At 38.7% G+C, this 23,891-nt stretch overlaps 1 protein-coding gene across 1 annotated transcript in view; it reads right to left on the bottom strand.

The window, feature by feature from the left end:
* Positions 1 to 23,891, bottom strand: part of THSD4 (thrombospondin type 1 domain containing 4) — a 319,742-nt gene that overhangs the window by 28,708 nt on the left and 267,143 nt on the right. Inside the window, exons 9-11 of the mRNA XM_055790923.1 lie at positions 8,745 to 8,920; positions 4,877 to 4,973; positions 3,703 to 3,945 (exon numbers count right to left, since the gene is read on the bottom strand). Of these exons, the coding sequence (XP_055646898.1) occupies positions 3,703 to 3,945; positions 4,877 to 4,973; positions 8,745 to 8,920 (516 nt within the window). The remainder of the gene's footprint in view (positions 1 to 3,702; positions 3,946 to 4,876; positions 4,974 to 8,744; positions 8,921 to 23,891) is intronic.

Raw genomic sequence — 23,891 nt, 5'->3', positions numbered from 1 at the left:
GAAAATCGGGGACAGTTTTGGCTGCAGTGACCATGAGATTGTAGATTTCACGATTCTAAGAGGAGGGAGCAGGGCAAAAAGCAGGACCACAAGCCTGAATATCAAAAAAGAGCAGACCCAAATCTCCTCATGGATCTGCTTGGAAGAATCCCATGGGATAAAGCCCTAGAGAGAAGTGGGGTCCAGAAGAGTTGGTTGATATTCAAAGACCACCTCCTCCAAGCTCAAGAAAGGTCCATCTCGACAAACAGGAAATCAAGCAAAGGTGGCAGGAGACCTGCATGGATAAGCAAAGAGCTCCTAACTCAACTCAGACACAAAAAGGAAGAACAAGAGGTGTAAGCAGAGGCAGGCGGTCCTGGAGGAGTCCAGAGATGCTGTCTGATTGTGCAGGGATGGGGTTACAAAAGGCAAGGCCCATCTGGAGTTGAATCTGGCAAGGGATGTGAAAGGCAACTCTACAAGCACATAAACAGCAAAAGGAAGACTAGGAAACATTTCCTTTTTAGTTCTTTCTAAAAAGTAGTACAAAAGCCTGCTGATTCTCTCTGCATGTTTACACCACGTACAGTGGCAGCAACCCCTCCTGGTCACTGCGGTACAGCAATGGCACCAAACACCTCTGGTAACAGGAGCCATTTGGTTACAAGAGAAATAGGGTTCAGGCAAAGAGAAGTGGTCACAGTACAGCCCACAGCTGCCAGCTGCGCCGCCTGAAGACAGACCCACTGACTTAAAAATTGGGTGATTCTAGTTATTTAGGCTATCCTACAGCAAGTGCATTACTGCAAATGACTAATTATTTATTGGTTTATTAGTGCAGATATTCAGGATTACACAGCAAAAGAAACCATGAACAGGAAAATTAACTCCGAACTGAAACAGAAACATTTTGCTTAGGTTATGCCTGACTTTCTTCAACAGAATGAAATAAGGACAAGTGGAACACTATTCAACCAGACAAGCAGATACACAGTTCATGCTTCACTGTACAAACTTTTCGTGGAATGCTTTCCTACTCAGATTTCATGTTTGTCATTTTGCATTTGAAATGTGTGGATGATGTGTGATTGTTCTGGATAAAGCTGTATTTGAAAAGTAAAACTATACTGACTGACCTTGATATCAACAATATACTTCAGAATTTGGGAAAATATAGTGTACAACCTGGAGACAGAGCCTGGAAATCGGAGGAAAAAAATCAGCAGTTCGCACTTTTTAATCTCCTTGCATAAAGTAACAAAGATACTGCCAAGACTGATAACCAATTACACATCCCAAGTAATTTCCAAGATGCAGGTAAGAGTTCTAAGGCACTGGCCATGCTCCGGGAAGATGAGGGAAGGTGGTACTCCTGTAAGATCTTTCAGACCAAATCTGGATGAAGTTCCTGTGGCTCCAGGACTGGAGGAATTTGCACTGTACCAGCCCTTTTCTCTCTGGACTTCACTTCCCTGCCAAGATGTGGCAGCAGTTCCCACACTGTCCAAGTTCTAGGAGATCTGTTTGCTTAGTCATTTTAAATGGAAATCTGGGACAAGAGTTGGCAGTCCTCATGGGAAGCATTTTCTTTTTTTTAAAAAAAATGATAATAGTCTTTTTTATTTTTCCAAGCCAAGTTTTACTGAAAAGTGCTTTGAAATCTCACAGCTTTTTATCGCAACAATTACTTTATCCCCCCTTTTCCCTTAGGTGGCACAAAAGTAATTTTTCTTTCTTTCTTCTTCCAACTTAAAATTTCCTAACGTTATTTAATATTGATGGGTTCATTGGGGCAGGGGGGAGGAGGAAAAAAAAGGAAATTTAAAGACCATGTATCATCTACATTTCTGCATGAAGAAATAAAGTAGTAGAAAAAAGGAAAACATGAAAAAAAAAAAGAAGAGTCTCATATTGAGTCACGCAAAATGAAAACAAAGCCTTAAACAGTATAAGATTTCTTTCTGACTTTTTCCACTCCATTTTTTTAATCAATCTATGTAATCTAGTTTGACTTGAAATGCCTTAAGGGGCATCAGAGATTCACACAGGCTTCTCACAACAAGATTACAAGGAATGTTCATACAGTCTCAACAGTGTCTGGATGCTGCTCTCAAGGTCCAGTTTGTTGAACGGAACACACACACATTCTCCAAATACTGCAAAAAGATACTAATTTTTGATAGTTCTCTTGGTAAACTTTGTGAAGTAAATTTAAGCTGTATAGGAGTCGGAATTATATCCTTTGAATTCCATTTGCCTACAATTTTGCTATCATCATTTTGACTCAGATTTCATTAATATCACTTCCAATAACTCCCAGATCTCTGAAGAAATAGCAAGATCTGTGTTCATATTTCCATAAGGTCCACAAGAAATACAACCAAGACTTCTATGGTGAAAAGGAAGAATACATTTACCCTGATGAGTTCCTGCAACTGCATCATAAATTGCCTGATTGGGATACTAAAATTCACCCTGTATATGATAATCCAGACATTCAGCAGGTGAGACTACTCACTGATCAGTGCTAAATAATCAGGTGCAATTAAGGATTTTGCCCATATGACTTGTGTTAAAGACACAAAGTATATTTAAACGCCAGCCAAAATAATTCTGGTTTACATTCCCTCCTTTGATCCACAAAAAGGCTGACTTCAAGAAGTCTTCTGACTTTTATAGGCTGTATTTTAGCTCTAACACTTCTGCTGTAATTTCCCCAATGAAAAAACTTTTCTGAACATACTGGGAAATAATTTGGACTGGTATCAATACTGCTGGATTTTTTAGCTCTATCTGTATCTATAGCACGGATATAGCACGGACACTCATCTGGCCTTGGACCAAATTTGTGAAGTGTTCTCTCAAACTAATTAGGAAACAAATGTTCTTAATGTATATGAACTGCTGACAGTCAGCTGAGTTCCCTGGTATGTCTTTATTTCAAATCTCTGCAATTTTTTAGGTATGGTGATAAGTGGCTATGTACAGTACAAAAGATTTCACTTTTACTATCACAAAAACTTGTTCTTCCAAATAATATCTTGTGCTGTGCATCATTGAATCTGTGGCCACTGTGTCTTACAGCAAGGATGAATCTGGCAAGGCCAAAGCAGTGCATTCATCAGGTCCCAAAAGCTCACTAATTACTAGTCCCTTTCCATCCCTCTTCCTTGCCACTTCTCCCCTATGAAAACCAGAGTTTTCTGAAGTCACATTATTCCTGTTCCAGCAACATGCAATGAGGCAAATACGGCTGATGGAACTTTCCCCTAAAGATCAACAAACTGTTGACAAAGACACAAAAAGCACTGAGGGTGTATCTGACAAAGCAGGAGAGGCCAAAAATGCAAGGATAAAGAATGCCAAAGAATGCTGAGGAAAGCAGCTGTGTATCAAGGGTGTGAGAGAAAGCAGCTTGCCATAAAATCCTGAAATATTTCCTTTTGGAGGCAAATGCCATATATTACCTTTTAATTTACATACTTTGTATTTCATATTTTTAATTTTGTTGGGTTTGCTGATTTAAATATAAGCACACATAATAGTATCTTTGTGTCTTTTGCTTCTAAGAGAACAGAAAACACCAGGTCCAGCAATGCTTTGTGCATGCAAGAGCTGCTGAATAGCTACACTGCTTCTTCTCTCCATGCTTCTGCTCTCCCACGCTAGAACCCTCCAGTGTGTCATCTATTTTCTGTGCACGGTGTATGAAGCACTTACCTTTCCCACATGTAGTAGTGCACTCGGTTTTTCCAATCTGTTTCCAGTTGTGTTCTCGGTTTTGTCTTGGTGGTTGCACAGCAGGCACCTGGTTTTCTGGCTGATGAGAAGGAAATCTTCCTGGCTGAATAACTGGAAAAGTTCCAGCTGACTGTCCAGTGAGAGTGTCTGCCTCCCTATGCAAATCCTCATCTTCATGATTTGTACCTTCTGGCATTCCTAACTGACCATTCAAGGGCTCCCCTGATGATGGACAACAACAAAAAAAGTAAAATAATGAGCCTCACTTGCAAATATCAGTCTCATGTTTTCACCTGCTAATAATCACAACTGGCACATCATTACACTTGAAAAGTAGCTTTAATCTGCTATGCAGATACCTCCAAATAGTGTCCTGCAAAGACTGTGTTGTTTTAAACTAAGATAACCAAGTCTCAGCCAGAAAATACATTAAAAACTGAAATATCTCCAAACAGATGGTAGAGTTAATGCACCCACTGTCACAATTTCCCAAAGTTTTGGGGTTTTTTTTTTGTACCATGCTCTGTATTCTGTGCTTCCCCATGTCACGGCACAGCTGCTCCTCATTATGAGCAGACTGCAAACACACATAGAAATTTGCCAAAGGAAGTCATGAACATTAAAAGTAGGGCCAAACTCGCTTGCAAATTTTCTACTGTCCTTCAGAACGTCATACCGGTACATACGTACATACCTACAGAACATACCTACAGCTCAGGAGCACGAGCTGTCCAGATTCTAGCTTGGAAAGGCAACAGTTTTGTGTTTGAACCCCTCCAGTTGGGAGAGGGAAGAGAAACTGCAAAGGGTTGTTTTAAATTACCTCAAACTCTGAAGAGAAAAATCATGTTCTATTTAATTTCTGAGACATGGTTACAACACTCCAGCTTGTGCAAAGCCATGGTTAACGTTTTGAAAACTGAAAGTAGAAATATGTGACCAGATTCCCTGCTACAGTAGAAATAATCCCTGCCATTATTAATTCACTGAGGTTATTAAATTTGTGCAGACTTCTCTTTCAACATGTAGGGTGAAACCCTGGGCCTCTCCCACACCAGTGGCAGCATTTTCACTGAATTTAGTGGTATTAATATCTCCATTACCTTATAGGGTAACAAAATGTGTTTGATAATAGGAAATAGCGGCATTTTACCTGGCCTCCTGTGAGCAAGCAACTGAGGACTAATGACATTGTCTCCTGGAATGATATACTCATAATGTATACCTGGGTTAGGCTGCTGATGTATCATCTAAAAAGAAAAACAGCCATATATTCAGTTCTTCCACTTGTTATATTACTAATACTTAAAACATGTACTTGAACTAATTAACTACATAACATTATTTATCATCGGTCAGGACAGAAACAATGGTTAATGTCTCCAAAAACTGGGGGGGGGGGGGGGAAAGGTGCTTGTTTCTGGAAAAAATAAGAAAATGCAGGTTACTACGTTTGCAAACTTGGCTAGCTTGTGATGGCTGAGAAACTATTTCTCTAAATCTTCTTCAAAAAACTTGTAAGCGACACGCTTGGGGCTGAGGTGCGGCTGCGGGCTGCAGCAGGGATGGCCTCGCCTCTCGGCAGCATGGGCAGCAGAGGCTCACACCCAGCCCCAGCACCAGGGACGGGCCCGAGGTCACCAAAACATTCTCAGACAGAAGGAACTTGACAGATGCCTGTGGAAACATATGCAAGGAAGAAACAAAGCAGAGAAAAATAAATAGATCCCTGTCTACAAATCTAGCCAACTGCCTTTTTTAAGGTTTATCAGTTGTACTCTTGAACATAGCACATGCAGACAGCACATATGGGTTATTCTGGGTGTAGTCCCACAAACCAAACTGTTCCTTTTATCATCGTGCAGCTACCTCTGCACCGCTCAGTGGAGACTTGACAATCCACTAGCTAAGATGCCCAACGAACGTTATGCCGCTCTCAACATAAGCATTGCTCAGTGAAGATCAAGCGAACAGATTAAAGGCCCCCATACTTGTGACCGCAGCTGAAGAGCGCCCGTGCAACCCTCCTGCATCCTTCCACATTAATTTTCAACTGAACGGAGATGTAATGTAAGTGCAGACACTCCCACTGCTTTACAGCTAGCCACAACAACTCTATCAAAGTGTTCTTCATCAAACACAGGCAGGAACCATCAGGTGTTTTCCTTTAAATGTGAAAATGAAGCCAAGTGGTTTCAGAACACTGCTGCAGAAGCCTATGTGAGCTGACAAGAGTGTGCCTCTGGAAGTCAGCATCACTTGTGTGCTTAAGCAGTTGGGCATCATAAGATCTGAGCAAGGTATGGCTTAATGAAAGCTTTTAAAAACTGTTAGCAGCACACTCCATACCCAACTGGCTTGTATTATACATTGCTGCTGCTGAGAGCCTGAGCATACTCCCACCAGAAATGCAAGGGTGCCATCAGCTGCTAATTTCACTAGTTTAGCTTAGATTACTTCAGTACTGCTCCTACTGACCCGGTGGCTTTAAAGGTCCTGAACTCTTTGTGGGGATTGGTTTGATAGAAGCCTCAGATTACACTCAAACTTAGAGCACCTTTTTTAAAAAACATAACCAAACAAACACTAGAGCTTGCACTAGCTCTTTGCTTTTGACAAACCGTGGCCTGAAAAGAAAAAAGTCATGTTACACCAACGGCTTTATGACCCAGCAGAGCACACTTATGCTTCAAAATTTCACTAAATTCACCACACCAATCAACACCAACTAGGGGTTCAGACCTTTGTTTTTCTTTGTGTCAAAATCACTTTTTCCTTGCCAAATATAATAGCTGTTCCTCTAAACTCTGTCCCTCAGAGATCATTCGCTTTTCTGAACCATCTAATAATGCATTGCCTGTAGTATTTTTTTGTAAGGGTTGGTCCTTCCCACATCACTTTGTTATCCAAAAAATACACCCTCTTTGTGTTTGGTCCTGAGAGAACTGAGCACTGTGAAGCTCACTTCGGTGGAAGAGTAGAGTAACCCCCACCTTCCCGAACCAGGACCCTGTTCTTAAGATTCCAGGTTCCAGGAACAGCTTTCCAATGGTTCCCATGGTTTTTCCACCACACTTCTCAGAACAACTGACAGCCACATGTTACGAAGAGCTTAACTGATGAAGTCCCTACGAATATACTGCCACAACTTTCCTGCAGGAAAATACCTGGAATTATACAAATTTTTGCTTTGAGTTAGTGGACCTAAGTCTTTGTAGCAATGCATACTTAGCACCTGGAGAAAACTTGCATCTCTTTTTATCTTGCTAATTATAACCTGCTGTAACTTAAGACACCTTTTTAATCTACATTTTAGAGTGGAAGAAGAAGACAGCATGATCACAGTCAAAATGAACAGAAAGCCATTTGTAGTTCCCATCTGCAAGTCTCTTCATTTTTCTACACAGAGCATAAAGATCATGACTATGGATGAAGAACATTACATGATTCAGGAACTGCAAGACGAAGTGAAAAAAAGACATCTGTATCTGTGCGGTTACAAATTTCAAACCTGTTAGAGAGGCTGTGTCATACTGATGATTGATTTTCTTTCATCTAGCACTATCCATTTTTACCTTCTCACACTATATTGGAAACGACACTAAAATATCAGCTTATGAGGAATTATAGTATTCCTCATATCTATAAGAACCATCTCAGATAAGAGTCCAGCCAAATTAGATGTAGCAATCCATAGTAGCAGCTACAAAGCAAAACTGATAAAGCCATGCCCATCACGCCAGTTTCATATATTCATAGCAAAAGTAAAAAAAAAAAAGAGAAGAGACTAAAGAGACTAAGCCTAAACTAAAATATTAAAATATGATAAACTTAAGCTTAAGGATTTATATGGTATGACTTTGGAAATAACTGTTTAATCCATTTCCTGATCATTTTCTCTCCAGGTCATTACGTACTAGGCATTAATCAGCTGACAATAAAAATGTAAGACCAAACCTCAGCTCACAGCATCCTGCAACTACACAAAAATAGGTATATTTTAAAAACATGGAGTCTGCATAGGGGGCACCCAGGAGCCCCACCATTTAATCATCCAGGCTTTTGCCAGTCTAAAACTGCAATCAATCAGAAATTATCCAAAAAATAGTAATGTTAGCTTAATTATTACACTGTTTTATTAAGATAGCATTTAGCTGATGGGCAATAACTTTGCCAACATCTAACTTCTCCCAGCTAAGTAATCAGTTACTATTTGTTTTTCTATGAAACAACCCAGCACACTCAGTTTTCCACCCCATATTGCACTTAAGGGCAAAAAAGCTGTAGCTGGATGAAACAACCATATCATCAGTCACTCTAGTTTTTTTTCAGTGAATGGATTTTACCATGTGGAAGTGTATAATCTCAGAACATGCTATTTATCTTTGAGTAAGTTGTAATCAATTCCAGTTATATTTTTTATTTCAACATGATGCACTAAAAAGCTGTCTCATCTGAAGTAAACAGCTTTTTCAATATGTTTCCCCCCTCAGCTGCAATTTGTTGTCCCTCTTCCTTTCTCAAATGGCTATTATCTGTGGTCTCCTAGCACAGCTTCATATTAAATCTGTGCTGCTTCAAATCCCATGTTCTATAGCTTTTTGGACTTACGTTTCTTTTAAAGACAACTGAGATGGTATCACTCTGTGAGATGCCTTGTCTGATTTAGGTATTTGCTTTAGTTCACTATAAAATTAAACTGTGCCAAATCTGCTTTAGTAGGAAAGTATTCAGAGAAAATCCACTTCACAAAAAAAAGACCCCAGACATTTGTATGCTTTATCTCTATTTTACTGAAAAAGTAAAATTGGTTTTACTGGTTCAGTAAAGCCTGACAGATAAAGGCTTCGTTGTTATGTGATCTGCAGCAAGACAGGAGCAACAGCAAGCAATAGTAAAATATAAAAAGTTTCAAAACTGACCAAGTATTGGTACTCAATGCAATTTTAGTGTTGCGTGTTAACAATGAGCTGAACCATTTTCTTCCATCAGGAAGGTGAATACAAACACAAGAAACTTACATAGACATCAAGGACTTCATTTGTTGGACCATCAGCCAAAAACGACTCTCCTGCAGTGCTGGAGATCTCATTTGGGCGTTTATAAGTGAACATTGTCCCACCACCTTCGTATCTCCCAGGTCGATCAATTGCCCAGTTTCCATTGATGATGGACCGCCCTGATCGACTCCGCAGTGCTGTAGAGGATGGGGACAGAAACACAAGGACTTTGATCAGAGGAAATCACCTTCCCACACTGGTGCATTACACTGTTAGGTGATCTCTGATGCCAGGGGATGAAGCTGTGCAGCTGTTGAAAAGAAGAGAGTTATATTAGTAGTTGTGCAAAACCCAAATGAGCTTAGAAAACTCTGTCTGAACACCTGGTGTGTTTACACTGCAAGAAAAGAAAGAAAAATAAAGATAGCTGGGAAACCTTTTGCAACAGTAGATTGTCATGTGACTCAGCCAGCCAGCGGCATACACTGAATACACATGGATGCTGAGGAAACAGTTCTCCTCACTTCTTCCCATTGAATTGACTATTTTGTGATTTAGACAACAAAACACAAAGGCAGAAAATCACTACACTTGGGGACACATGAATATCCTGGGTTGCCAAATATTCCAGCCATTCTTCATGAAGCCATTTGGCTACTCCCTCTGCTTTTCAGAACACCGGGGTTTTGCCAGAACATCTGCAGAGCCCTGATCTGCAGCACTCTTTGGAATGATGATCTCTCTGGAAATACCAGTAGGATCTCTTGCATAAGGAAAAGTGACTTTGCAAATCAGATACCAGCCAGGGAAGGATAAAATATGGACTCGCAATCCAGCTGTGCAGTGCACACCCTTTGTCATCACGGGCAAATCCCTGATTTTTACGTGTGTCTGCTCCTTCTTGTTCCTACTACCTTCATCTGTCTATGTGACTATAATTTTAAGTCCTTAAGGTCAAAAACTCCTGCCACATACATGTGCATAAGGCTTGACAGCTGAAACCACATCAGACATTGCTGAAGTACACAGGAGACACATGACCCTTTTTCTAAAGGCTCTACTCAAAGATTTTCAATTTTATTACAAAAGACTTTTAAATGCAAACTTTAAAACAGACAACAAAATCTACTAACACCCTTGACTGTATATTGCTTGGCAATTTACTTTTAATGCAAATTCAAGGTATGAGCTTTGAACTTAAAAAAAAAAAAAAAAGTCAGGGTCGAGGACCCAGTTTTTCCAGAGATGACTGCTGCTTTGTCCTGTCACAACTGCGATACGCAGTTAAAAGGCTCTCGGCATTATACACAGCTATTCATGCTGCTGGGAAAAGCCTACATACAGGGCCTAAATGATGGGAAAGTGAATTTATGCCATGAACACCAAAGTAATATACATTAGAGAGGAAACTTAAATTGTCCCTACATATTCCAGATAGCTGAATTAACTGGACTAATCAATAGAAGCAGTCTTGCTGCTTTTGCTGCGGGCCTATCAGTGAAGAACATCAGTTACTGTGTGCCGAGAAACAGTCACAAAACGTCAACGTAAAGGTGCATTATGTTAAGATTAAAAAAGACAGCAACAGAGAACCACGCTAGAAATATAATTGGTCTTTTATATAAATTAGTGGTTTTATGTGCAATATTACTGCCACATTTCAGAAACCATGTCAATCACTTCATGACTCGAGTAACCCCTTGTTGAAAGAAAACCTTCTGTATTGAGAAAATTCCAGTTACAGGTAAAGATGCAGACAAATACAGACATATGGATTAAAAGTCATTTATTCCAATTCACTTAAACCAAAAAAGTAAGGGAAAGTCATGGAAAAAAAAGGATTGTAAATTCAAAAAATTCAAAAAATTTCACATGACGTGTGTGTATAAGCCTATCAGCTTCAATCTAACAAGAAGCTGTTGAGAGGCATATTTCATTAACATTCAAGAAGGGATTGGACTGATAGCTGATTTTTTTTTTTTAATTAATAAAAGTAAATAGCTGCAGAAGAACATCCTGATATTGAAGGTTTGAACTTCATAATATCCTATCTATATTAGGCTAAGACCTATAACTTGAGTTTTTTTACAATACCTTATGAAACACCTTACCGCTGGTCACTACAAAATCCAGGGAAGCGGACAGATCCCCATTTTGATCCACAGAGCAAGTTCTGTACCCCTGCTAGGAGACACAGCCGACACCCACCCTCAAAGACAGTCCAGCATGTAAGAACTCGGACCAGAACATCCTGGGTGAAGGGACAGTGACACTGCAAGTGCCTTTGCCTTGTTAAGTTGCAAGACTGAAAAGTTTTTCTCCCCTCTGAGATTGGTTGCTGCTGACTAACCAACTGTTTTTAATTTACTTAACATTGATGAAATTGTTTACAGAAGATGACTTTATTGTGGGTTTTGATGAATTTTGTAAACAGTGCTGAGATACCATCATGTACTTATGTCTCTTGTAAATCCTTACCAGTTTTATTTGTTAATGAAAAAGCAACAGTTCATTAAAGTGGGTGACTTTATCAGTCTTCAAGCATCAACTAACTAGAATTTTGAGTTATGTTTGTGATTTCAAGTCAGCTTGCATTAGTTTGCCTTACAATCCATGCAGAAACAGAGGTACGCAATATTAATATATTACCTAACCACTACTAATATATTTTGAATTGCAGTTGTATATGCTTTATTAATCATCCTTGCACTAAATGGATACAGTCACACCTGTAGAGAGGTTAGGGACTCAGCAACCTACGTTTTCAAAGGGGAGTAACAAATTATATGACAACACATGTGCATTATGTAAATTTAAAATATAAATTAGTTTAGTCTTTATTATTAGTATCCCAGTTTGTGCTAGACAAAATTTTAGTAGGACCAATTTTGGTTTTCGTTAAAAGGAAAATAAGGTAGTAACTGCACAGAATGGGTATAAAAGTAGATAGATTCATTTAAAAGACTTCATATTATTGTATCCCCTTCTTTCTACACTGTAAAGAATATTTGTCTGTTTGTTTGTTTTTTGTTGTTCTGGACACAATGTAAAATGTAGGAAGGTTAAGGATTAAAGGTTAAGGATTAAAGGTTAAGGATTAGTTGGCTACCACCAGTTCTGAACCTATCAGAAAGGAGCCCATATTGTTGACAGTCTCTCCTTTCAAAGAAACACAGAGGACTGTCCCTGGACCCCCTGACCCTGTAAAGAGCCTTAACGGGTGAAGCTTCAGACTTCTACTTCTCCCTACACAAAGTACTCAGTGGATTTGAGTGGCTAGACAGAGTTGCACCCACATAAACTCAGAAGGCGCGAGTCATGTTAGAGAAAGTTCCACCCTTTCGAACTTCCGAAGGGAAGCAAAGTTAGTCTGTATCATTCCCCAAAGAGCACTAAAATAGCTGGTAGAATCAAGAACCTGGTGCACTTGGCTTACAACTGAAGTAAAAAACTTAAATGGCATTAACAGCTCTGGATCAGACCCTGTAAAAATGTATTCACACATTTTGAAATTTCATTTTTCTGAATGCTATGTGCTTATTTTTCCAAGAGCTACCATGCATCCACTTGCTTCCGAGGTCTCACTTTCTGACACATTAACGAAACAGTTTCTATACCATGAGCATTAGTTGAAAAATATCTTATACAACGTCAGCCATGAAAATGGCCTTGTTACTCATATAGTGCTGGGAGGAAAAATTACAGCTCATGTACTATTACATATAGGTTAAATATGAAACCCATTCACATTGTCCACACTTGTTACATTTTAATTCAAACAACTGTGGAGTAAATGCTCCTGCAAAATTTACTGGGGACTGGTTTCACATTGTTTTTTGATTTGGAACACTTCCTTCACTTTATGATCTGAGTATTTTTTCTTGTATTGCTGCTAAACAAATAAAATAAATGAATTATCAAGAGTTCAGAAAAAAAGCAAGCGAGCTGGCTAAGATTAAATTGTTGTTAATAATGAAGCTGTAGAAAGATGGCTGTCTGAGAGTCCATTAAACTTTCATTTCAAATCCTTCATATGACAGGTCTGAAAAAGGCCTCCCCATAAAAAGGGAAAAAGTGCCTCTTTTATGTTTTGATCACTCTGCAGCTCCCACCTCAACTCTGCCCCATGAAGAATTTTTATGGTGCTAATATTTTTAGCCAAAGCATGAAAGATTATGAAAAGCTTTACCATTAATTCCTCATACAGTCTGTAGCTGATTTCATCTGTCTTTCATCCTGGGATCAGCTTCTTAACTAAAACTGTGTTCTACAGTGCCCTTCTGTAATGTTTTGCTCTGCAGATATGGAGTATTTTAGGACACAAACTCTGACCAACACTTCTGCCAGGGCTACTGTTCTACAGCAAAATCTCAATAGGCCAAATATTAAGACGTGTGGTTCAAGTATCTGAAGAGTATTAGTTTTCTACAGTTCAGTTTATAGCTCTGCTTCTAAAGATGTTTTGCAGCTCCTGTCTTCCTCTTTAACTATTCTATACAGCCTTCCCTAGAACTTGGGAAAAAAATAGTGAAAGACAATTTAAATCAAAAGGTAGTTGATGCAGTGGTGCAATGGAGTGAAATTCTGTAAACAGTGAACTCGTGCTTACTTTCAAGCTTAGTATTCCCAGATAGAAGTTATGTTTGACTGTCTGTAAGAGTAGGTTTTGGAATCCTAATTTAAACTACATAACTGCAATCAGAAAGCTAAAAAAGCCATTTCTCTAATACTTTAAAGATAATTGCATTATTTTCATTCCCTTTTATTGTGTTTTTCAATCTTGCCAACTTTGGCGATCCCAGTTCAGAACATGCTCCAGCTCCTGAATGTTAGTGACTGCTTCATACGCTCAGGTGAATTAAAAAAAAAACAACCACCAAACCCACACCAAAACCTACAAAAAAGTTTGTAACACTCAGAACTAGAAAAATATAGGAAGATGTAAACTTAGTGTATGTCAAAGCTAGGCTACAAGTAAAAAGACCAATGTATTACTAATACTGTGAAAAACATCACTCACCCTGCCACAAAACTTTCTGGAAAACTTTTAAGTATGTAACAGTAAATTAAGCATCTTACACAGGAAAGAATGAGCCGTTCCTTACCATTTACTAACCCAGTTGTTCTGGCATAAATCAGTCACTTCTTATACTCCCCTCCCTTCAGCTATAGTTAATTTAACATCTAAGGTAAGTTTTGGTGTTCCATTTCTTAAAAGTTGCACTCAACTTTTTCAAATAGGCAATTTCCTTATTAGAACTACAGCATCTCATTTACAGTATTACCACCAAAACAACCCAACCCATCTTTAAAAAAAAAATCAGTGTGGATACGATTCAAGCAAAACCATTTGCTCTTCTGCTCAAAACTCTCCTACTTTAGATTAAGTGCCCAGTGCTGCTCAAGCAGATGGAGAGGAACTTGGAAAAAGTTGATACCATTACATATCTCCTGAAGACAGTTTTCAGAAATATGGTCTAATTCCCAAGACAGGACCTAATATGCGTATTATTAGACATAAGGTAACCACCTGATTAATTTTCTCTTCCTCTGCAGTCTCCCTGTTTCCAGAATTATTGTCTGATCTTTAATGACTCAGGATCCCACTTGGTTAAAACTGACCAGAAAGTCTTACTAGCCCTTCTTGACTCTGAAAACAAAGTAAATAGCTGGAATGTGGGCATCCTAAGATGATTCACCTGCAATATAATAAATGTTAACCTAAACAATAAAATAACTCACCCTCTGTCATGAACTATATGTGTGAAAATAACTGTCTTGATGAAAGGAGAATGTCATGAGTCAGTCACAGTGAAGTAATGGTGAGGAATATTACAAGTACAGATCCACTGCAGAGGTCAGAGAAATAACTATATGAAAAATCCTAATATACTTCCAGCTACCAAGTTGAGTTTGAACAAAATCAGTTTTCCAGGTATTTTTAAGTACCTAAATTAGTAACAAGACTCATTAAACCTACAGTGGAACATCCAAGACTTTCAGAACGTTTCATTTCATAGTGAGTTCATATTATGCAAGAAAAGCCTCTTCTTATGGCATTTTCCTAAGTCTTAATTCTGTGAAAGCCCAAAACACTTGCCTGTGAAAATTAAAGTTCACATAAACTCAATGTAAAAATACATTCAGTTTGAGTCATAAGGCGAAGGGTCGTATCAGATCTTAATTTATCTCATTATTATCATAACAAGACAACAAAAAGGAAGTGAACAATTAAATGGGAACAAATGGCAACTGCCTCTATAAGATACCTAATTACATGTTAATGTGTCAGGTACTGCCAACATTACACATGTGGAATTGTTGGATACCACCAGACAGCGTTATTTAAAGTCACTCCAAAATATGAAGAGAAAGACAGTGTCTCTGTTTTATTCAGCTTTCTTAAATACTTCTGAATATTGAAAGAAAAAAAATGCCAGAAGATTTAAATATTTGCAATAAAAGTAATAATTAATTGGAAGTAAAATCAATAGCTTAGCATTAAATACTAATATAAACATTTTTACACATGCAAAGAAAAAAGCTGAATTTTATAGATGAGTGTTTACCATGACTGAATGACTTTAAATCTAACAAATCGTTTTTGAACCTCTGCTGGGAAGGTGCTACACAGTTTTCAAGGTAAACCATTCTGGGAAGCAAAGTATTTACAGGGAAACTTATGGTGAAATGTTGGAACAAAACATTAATTCAGATTTGAATTTGGTGGATGGGTAAAGAAAGCAACAATTTCGTACAACTATGTGAAGGTCAGCTATCTGAGCAACTTCTACAACAATTAGCAACACTGTGCAAGGTAAAATAAGAGTCCGCATGTTCCTCAAATGTAGGTTTTGATAAATCATTTATGTACACATTCATTTTCAGTCTACCCAGTGTTATATTACAGAATCACACAAGCACAGGATGGTCAGGGCTGGAAGGGACCTCAGAGACCACCCAGCCCAACCCCTGCCACAGCAGGGTCCCCTCCAGCAGGCTGCACAGTCACGTCCGGGTGGGTTTGGGATGTCTCCAGGGAAGGAGACTCCACAGCCCCTCTGGCAGCCTGTGCCGGGGCTCTGCCACCCTCCAGGGAAGGAAGTTCTTCCTCACACCCAGCTGGAGCTGCCTGTGTCCCAGTTTGTGCCCACTGCCCCCTGCCCTGTCGCTGGGCACCACAGCCAAGAGCCTGGTCCCATCTTTCTGACATTCACCCTGAAGTTATATATACTTGACCTTTCATTATATAAAGTATGTCCAGTTCGGCATTGCAAATTTATAAAATAGATGCTATAAGCTTTGTATGATCTAGAATACACATATACTATTCCCAGCACAAAGTCCCAACTGTGCTTCAGAAAACTGGAAGCATCCCGATCTACAGAAGCAGTTTAATATGTTTTCTAAACTTATGGCTGAGTGACTCCTATTTTTCTAACCACTTCATGTCTGAAGAGACATATTTTATGTGTGGGCCTAGTACCTCACAATCCACAGGACATTTTCACCCAAAATCGCATAGGCACAGTACCAATAATAAAATGAAGCCTCTGAAACCTGGCAACAGCACTCATGTTCAGAGTAATACAGTGTATTTATTTTCTGTCCTAAGGCCTTTTTGTCTGGGAGAACAGTGTCCTAAGTCCTACTTAATTGCTTTACAAACCACATAAAGTCTTTAGACAAACAGAATCAAAGTGATTTCCCATATATTAAAATTATTAAGTGTCTCTCATTTGGTCCTGGCCCAAGCAGAAGCAGAGTAGTTCCTCTCTTCTGGGAAGAGGCCTACACGCCTGCAACTGTGCTCAGTGGGAAACCAAGTCAAGGCTTCTGCTGTGGAAGTTAATTGCAAATGTCTCACTGGTAAGGTAATTTAAGCCAGAGAACCTTGACAAGCTGCAGATGCACTCAAGATGCAAGTCAAAGATTGATAAAACATGGCAAAAAATTATTCAATAAATTTCCTCAACAAAGGCACTTAGAAAAGGCAAAGTGAGAGAGATGCATAGGGCTCTCAAGCCCTCCCCCAAGTGCAGTAACTATCTTATTTTTACACCTCAGCACAATTTTTACTTGATGCATCACATTTGGAGCATATTTTTGGTATTTTAATTTTTTTTTTAATTCTGTTGCTGTTTAAGTCAAAGTGTAAGAATGTTTTGGCTAAACTAATTTTCCTTAGAAAACAGCAAGGCCTTCCCAGCCTGTTTAAAGGCTGCAGTAAATAGTATGACTACTTCTGAATAAGCACTAAGATGAAAGAAGCAAAAGGAACACACACCTACTATTTATTTTTTCTGTTAAAAACATGTTATATGGAGCTTTCAGAGACAAATCTAAAGTACTCACACACTGGATTATAAAAACCAGTGCAGAATGGTGCATCTTGTACCACTAAACCCTAAAGATACCCACTGGTGATAAACCCTAAAGATACCCACTGGTGAAATCCCCTGTGAGCAAAGCCAGGCAGTTTCATGGTAAAAACCCCGTGTAACTTGCCAGTGGGGACAGAACAGTAAGAAAGCCTTGGCAGGTGGTGGTGGTGGTGGTAGTGTTTCCTCTCCAAAAGTACTTGAAGACAACTTCAGGTATGTTTTTTTTTAAAAAAAAACTGTTCAGTTTTACAAAACATAGCTTGCCTTCCTGCCCGTCAGCCTGCAGCATGGAACACACAAGACATTTTAAGTCAATAAAGAATATATTGACCACAACCTAGATGTACTGTAAGCGATAGTACACAGCTACTGGGCTACTTAAAATACCTCTGATGCATAAAGAAAAAAAAAATCAAATGCCTAGAGACTCAATAATCCACAATTTTACAACAATGAAATACGTATGAGTTCCAATGGAGTCTCTGAAACAACTTTCCAAAAGCATAGATATTGGTTGATTATTAGAACACACCTTAGTTACAAGACTATTTAGGAGAAATTTGGCGTACTTCTTGTGAAGTGACTTATGTATTATTTGCCTCTGACCTTTTGAATTCAAACTCCTATTGAGGTCATGGCAAAGCTCCCACAGGACTCTGAGCTTAATTCAAGAAATATTAGTAGGGCTAAGAATCTCGTAATCAGCAACAATCAAATGATCTTTAAGAGTCTGATCCTACAAAACCCTTATTCTAGAGCCAACTGAGGATATTAGAAAATGGTCAGCAGTTCACTGACTGGGCCTTACATTAGTATCAGATTGCATATGCTAATCTGAAGACAGTATCTCTGCAGGTGGGACATCTTCTCTGGCACTGTGTTGGTTTCTTCATTGGCAACCAAGACAGGGTAAGGGGACAGGTCTTCTATGACAGAAACGGGGCATCTTCCAACTGTGCATAGCTGAGGAAGTGCTGCTAAGCTTCGCACCATTTTGGAAGTTCAAAGCCATTACTGGCCACTTTAACAGCGTCAGAAAGGACCCAGACCAGAGAGTGAGACTCTCCCCTGGGAAGTACTGTATGACCTTACACATGACCTTCTAAGGCAGAAGAATACTTTCCAAAACAAACTTGAGGACAAAACCCTCCCGTGTATGCCTCCACTACTCCACAGTCCAGGCAGGGCCAGAAGCAAACATAATACAAAAGCGTAACAGGACTTCTCATGTGTTTTCTAGATCCTCACTGAAACCAGGAGTAAGCTGGCTCCTGTGGTATTTCCAGCTCCTTTTCAGAGCCTAGGAACCAGAACCTTCTGCACAAGTACCCAAATTTGGGAAGCATCCAAAATTTTAGTTCTATCTTTCTACACATTTTGGTTGTATCTTTTTATACATTTACCCAAAGTAGTGTAATATAGACTGTCCTTAAAAATCTTAGTCATTTGTTTACCTAGTAGGAACTTAAAAATCTGCTTTTTAGAAATCCAACAAGCATCTTCCCTTACATCTTTGAATAGCTTGGGCACATGCTTATGTCCCAAAGATATTGTTGCATGTTATCCACCAGGAGTAGTAGACATAACATTGCCAAGTAAGCACGACCCAGTGTTAGTGCTAACCTCAGCATTCAAGCAATTGCTTAAATATTTTCACAGTACAGAGTAGGTAAAAATGTCGGTTATAATACCAGATTTGCAATACTGTTACACGGAAATGATAATTCTAATATACTAATATTTCCAATGAAAGACTTAGGCAGTTGTCTTTCTTACCTAAAATATTAACAGTAGACTTCAGATCAACATCATGTTCATCATCACAACCTTGCTCAAGTTTTTCTGATTACTCAGTGAGCTATTGAATCATGTCAAAGAAAACCTGCTTCATGTGAGAATAAATCTGAAACAGTGAACTGCACACAATCAATTTTGCCAAGTTTGTCCTGAGATTCTATTTTAGCAGGTTTTACCCTTCCACAGTGACAGAGTCAAAAAAAGCCAGTACAAGAAATTCGTGATCTGCTGTCTTAGGACTAATTTACTGTTGTTTCAGTTGTGAGGGAACAGACATCTTCTGGATGCATTTCCTAACGATTATGAGCGCTCTTTTTTTTTTTTTTTTTAAACATACTCTAGTAAATTTGTATGGATTTGAAGACTGGGCATGTAACCTTTAGTGTTAGAATGGAAACAGATTATTTACTGGCAAGTTAGAACAGGTGGATGAGAAATCAGTTGAGCTGACGGAAAACTTATCTTCAACCTCTATACTGATTATAAGCTGGCTTTTCTAAACCTGCAGTTTCATGCTGCAGCTCTATGTTATATATAGATGTCACAAAGCAATCTTCTTTACTAATACTAGACAAGTGTGCTGGAATGCAATTCTTTCAGAGTTCATTTACTCTTTGCCATTCATCCTGCTTGGCCACCTTTTCACAATGCATCCAGTAGGCTTAATGAAAACAGCATTGTCCATTCTACTTCAGTTTCTGTAATTTCCTTTTCTGGATTTCATGCAGTCACCAAGTGCCAAGATGTTCAGAATGCAGTTGCTTTCAAGCATATGTTTAAATTAAATAATGTTTGTTACAATAGTTCCTTAAGACCTCGTCCTCCTGCTGCCTTATCTATTTCACTTAACCTCAGTTTTGGTCAAAAATAACTTGACAGTATTTTAAAATACTTCACATTCCCTGGAAACGTCTTCTACTTTTGATATGTTTTTCTCTTGCATTTGAATGTTACAAGCAAGTCCAATACCAATGAATTGATAAAGCTAAACTACAAAGGCTTTTGGTGCTTCATTTGTCAGCTGTATGCTGCCATCAATCTACATTTCTATTCTGAATTATGGGCAGAGATGTGTCAGTGATTGCAGCACCGCGTTCACAGAATACAAATTACTGTCAACTTTTCCAAGGGTTTGTTGCCCGGAGGAGACATGCTGTTTCCTAACTTTTCACTTAGATTTTCCGACTACCATTCTAAGCTCCCCTGCAGCCCACTGTTAAAAGTAGACTAAACCCAAACAACTGTCCTTTCTAGACTATCTAGAGCCCTACTAGATGGCAACACTCAGCAAACAAAACCAGATAAAGCCCCAAATCCAAATCATATTAGTTTGGCACAAAATGAAGTGTTTTGCTTTGGTGTCAGAACCTTAGTACCTTTGGTCCGACTCTGAAAAATGTAGATTGAATGTGAAATATGATTGTGTCAAAATAAAAATTTGAAAACATTGTTTTGCGAAGATCTGTGTCTTTCCTGAAAGAGCTGTGGCTCCAAGTACTAGCGGAATTTGACAACAGGTGCATACAGAGCTTTCATCCTGCCTCAGCCTTTTGCTGAACTGGCTACTTTTTGGCAGGTATTTCCCAAGTTTTAATTACAATGGCAAGACAATTTTGGTTCAGTTGGGTATTTCTCTTTTCTTCTCTGTACGTATCAATTTAACAAATCCCTAAAGCAGCAGCGTGGGTGATGCTTCACAAGAAAATACTGCTGTCAATACAATTTCTTTATTTCATCATAGTTCTGAGATTGTCCTCAGAGAAAGATGTTTAATCTTGCTTAGAGCTCCTCATGTGCCTGTTCTTGCAGATCATCTCAGGCAACAAATCCCACTATAGGTTTCAAAACATTCCTGGTTTTTTTAATACCTGCAAAAAACCCAAAACTATTTACTGGCTTAAAGGCAAAGGTTTTACAGTTAATCACTGCAAGCAGGAACACTTATTTTCTGCTGCTTCAGCAAACAGTCATTTTCCTTTTGGAGTATTCATTAAACCGTTGCTCTCTACTTTCCCCCTGCTGATGCACCTTCCTCTTCTCATAACTTCCATAACCCAGGTATGCCTGTTCCTTCTTTTGCTTCTGACTCCACAAGCCACGTTCGATGCATCAGCACAAGGAAAATGCTGGGGTAGCAAAGAACAGACAATTAAATACTGCTGCAATAAATAATAGGGGCTTTGAGGAACAAAACTGATTTATCATATAGCCATATGATCCATTCTGGCCCAGACACTACAGCCAGTTAAAAGTCTCAATGGCTTCAATAAAACCTCCAAACAAAATTGCAGATATCGGCATGTTACAAAAGGGTCTAGATCTTTAATTCTATCACAAGGGGATGCAGTATTTCCCCTTATTTTTTAATATAGTCTTCTGTGACAGATATTAAATAATATAAAATAAAAATAGCCAACTACAAAAATCCCACTTTAGCTAATCCATATTCCTCTTCTGTTACGACTTTTTGATGAGATGAGAAGCAAAATGAAACACACACACTTGCTGACTAGAGTATTCTCACACTTCAACTTCTGATACTCTGGCACATGCGAGTTACTACAGAATATGCATACTGCATACTGCGATATATGACATGAGATTAGCAAAATGTGTGATTATATGGCATTTATTGTGCTTCAGTGTCACTACTGCTCTCCCACACATCATACTCAATATTTATTAATATTTATACTCACATCATACCCACTGGGGAACAGTGTGCAATACTGACAATCTAACCAGGGACCTTTTGAAAACAGATATAAATAGTAGTTTTAATCAATCAGAGGATGTATTTAGATCCTTTCACTCACCCAGCTGCTGGATTAAGGCTGTAAATATGTCTGTATCTGGGCTGGAACTTTTGAAATACAGAATTCATGATGCAGATTAAATGACACAAGTAAAAAAGGTTAATTACACCAGAATTTCAGCATTTTGGCAATTCTTCCATTGCAAGGCACAACAGTTCTTATGAATCTTATCTTGGGTTTCATTTGCAGGTTGTCTTTTTTTTTTTTTTTCCCCTATTATTGCTTCCCCTCCTTGAAATTGCTCTAATAAAAAGCCTTTCCCCATTTTTCAAACAGGTGCTTTTGAGTGGTTGAGGACTTTTAATATTATTATTCCTAAGTACAGAATTGATAACACTTACATGATTCCCATGCTTTCCATAGGGAGTAACTTACACAGAAGCAACACTCACATGTTAAAGTATGACTCTAAATAGCTTATCTGGAGCATGCAGTTAGTTTCTAAAAGCATTTACTGTAGGACATTCTAATATTTACTGTGAAAGCAAATGAAAGAATAAGAGGAAAGAACAGAGATGAGGTTCATCTTTATGTTAGTGTTATCTTTATGAGGTCTCCAGCACAAAAATGAACCTGCTTAGTTCTCATTAGCATGACAGGCTTTATTAGAGTCAGGAGCGTGTGGAGGCATCAATAGTATGCTGTTAACTATTATATGCAAATGTTGCTCTGTGTCAAGATCTCAATAATCACTACCACAATGAAAGATACCACAATCCAATTCTGCACCAAGGGTGATTCGAGCCCCAATTCGTATCAAAGCGTATGGCCTGCAATGAGTAAAATACATGCTGTATGAAATGACATCACTCCTAAAAAGAGTCATTATGTTTTATGAGTAGTATATTACAGTCCTCTGCACTGGAGGGGAAGAGACACATTATCAAAAGGCCAGCACAGTATTTTCTGAAGATAAGGATCATCCCAACAATAATTGTAAATGAGGACGTTTCCTGTTATTCTGTAAATGAGCTAAACTAAAAGGACTTAACACAATGACAGTACACAATAAAGAATGACAAGCTTTCCATTTATTTTTACCTAGCCATTCTTTATACCTCAAACACATTTTATTAAGTACTAATAAATAATCTATAAAAAAAGCTAATTCTCTTTTAACTTGCACAAAAATTTCCCTTGAGTTGAAAGAGTAGGAAGAAGCAACTACTAATGCCCAGTTCCACTGAAGTCATTGTAAGAATTCTGCTCTTTTCAATGGTGCGTAATTTTACCATTGTTCAGGTTTGTCCTGAAAATACTGAAGTGGAAGGAGAGAAGGGCTGGCACAAAAGCAGACTGAGTGAAATGAAACAGGGAGAAGACAAAAGGACAGTACTAAAACCCAGAGGAATGGAGTAAGAATCACGCACGTCCTGCATGTGTAGAGAAACTATGTTAAATGTATACACAGTTGCACTGGTTTAGTGCATTCTGGTTTAGGAAACAGAGCACCTCAAGGGAACTCTTTGTCGTTCAGAAGGACACAGGAACCGATCTGCAGAATGTAGCTCATAATTGCAGGGTTTTTTTCTATACAGAACTTCAAAAAGTCTTCTCACATCCTGACTATACAGCCCTAATTTCTTTCTTTAAAGAAGGCAAGGCATAACTACGGCTGAAGTTTCTAAGTGGCAGCCTCAGAACTTCATCTTAACAAGAATTTCAGTTTTACCCCAATGAAAAAGCATGGCTTGAATTTTTAGCAGCATATTTCCTAGCATACCTCACAGTAACATCGGGACATACTCTGTTGGCAATAGCTGTAAACCAAGCATTTAGAAATAACAAACAACATTCAGGACTAGTAGTCTCCAGGAGAGATATTTTTTCAACCTAGCATGTGATATTTTAGTCATGCAACTCCCACTGAACCTGCAGATTATAGTATTTGGCTGAGTTACATAATTTCAGTTAGAATCTGGTTCTTATATTTCAGGAGTTGATCAGACTGGCTGCTAATGGCTCTGAACATGATAGCTGAGCCTTTTGGCACAGTTCAGCTGCACGTTAGTTAGCCCAGCACAGAAACTCGGCACACACTTGGCGTAAGTCCTAGGGGTGCATAAATGCAATTGAATTATCTTCTGATCTAGACACTACTTCAGTCAGAAGGGCCAGATTAGTGAAACGCACATGTGCAAATACCCCACTCTTTTGTCCAGATGGCATAA

Source organism: Falco peregrinus, chromosome 1 (assembly GCF_023634155.1).
Source record: "Falco peregrinus isolate bFalPer1 chromosome 1, bFalPer1.pri, whole genome shotgun sequence".
In the NCBI taxonomy this organism is placed as follows: domain Eukaryota; kingdom Metazoa; phylum Chordata; class Aves; order Falconiformes; family Falconidae; genus Falco; species Falco peregrinus.
Note: the sequence above shows the minus strand (reverse complement) of the source record. Positions and strands in the feature narration are given on the sequence as shown.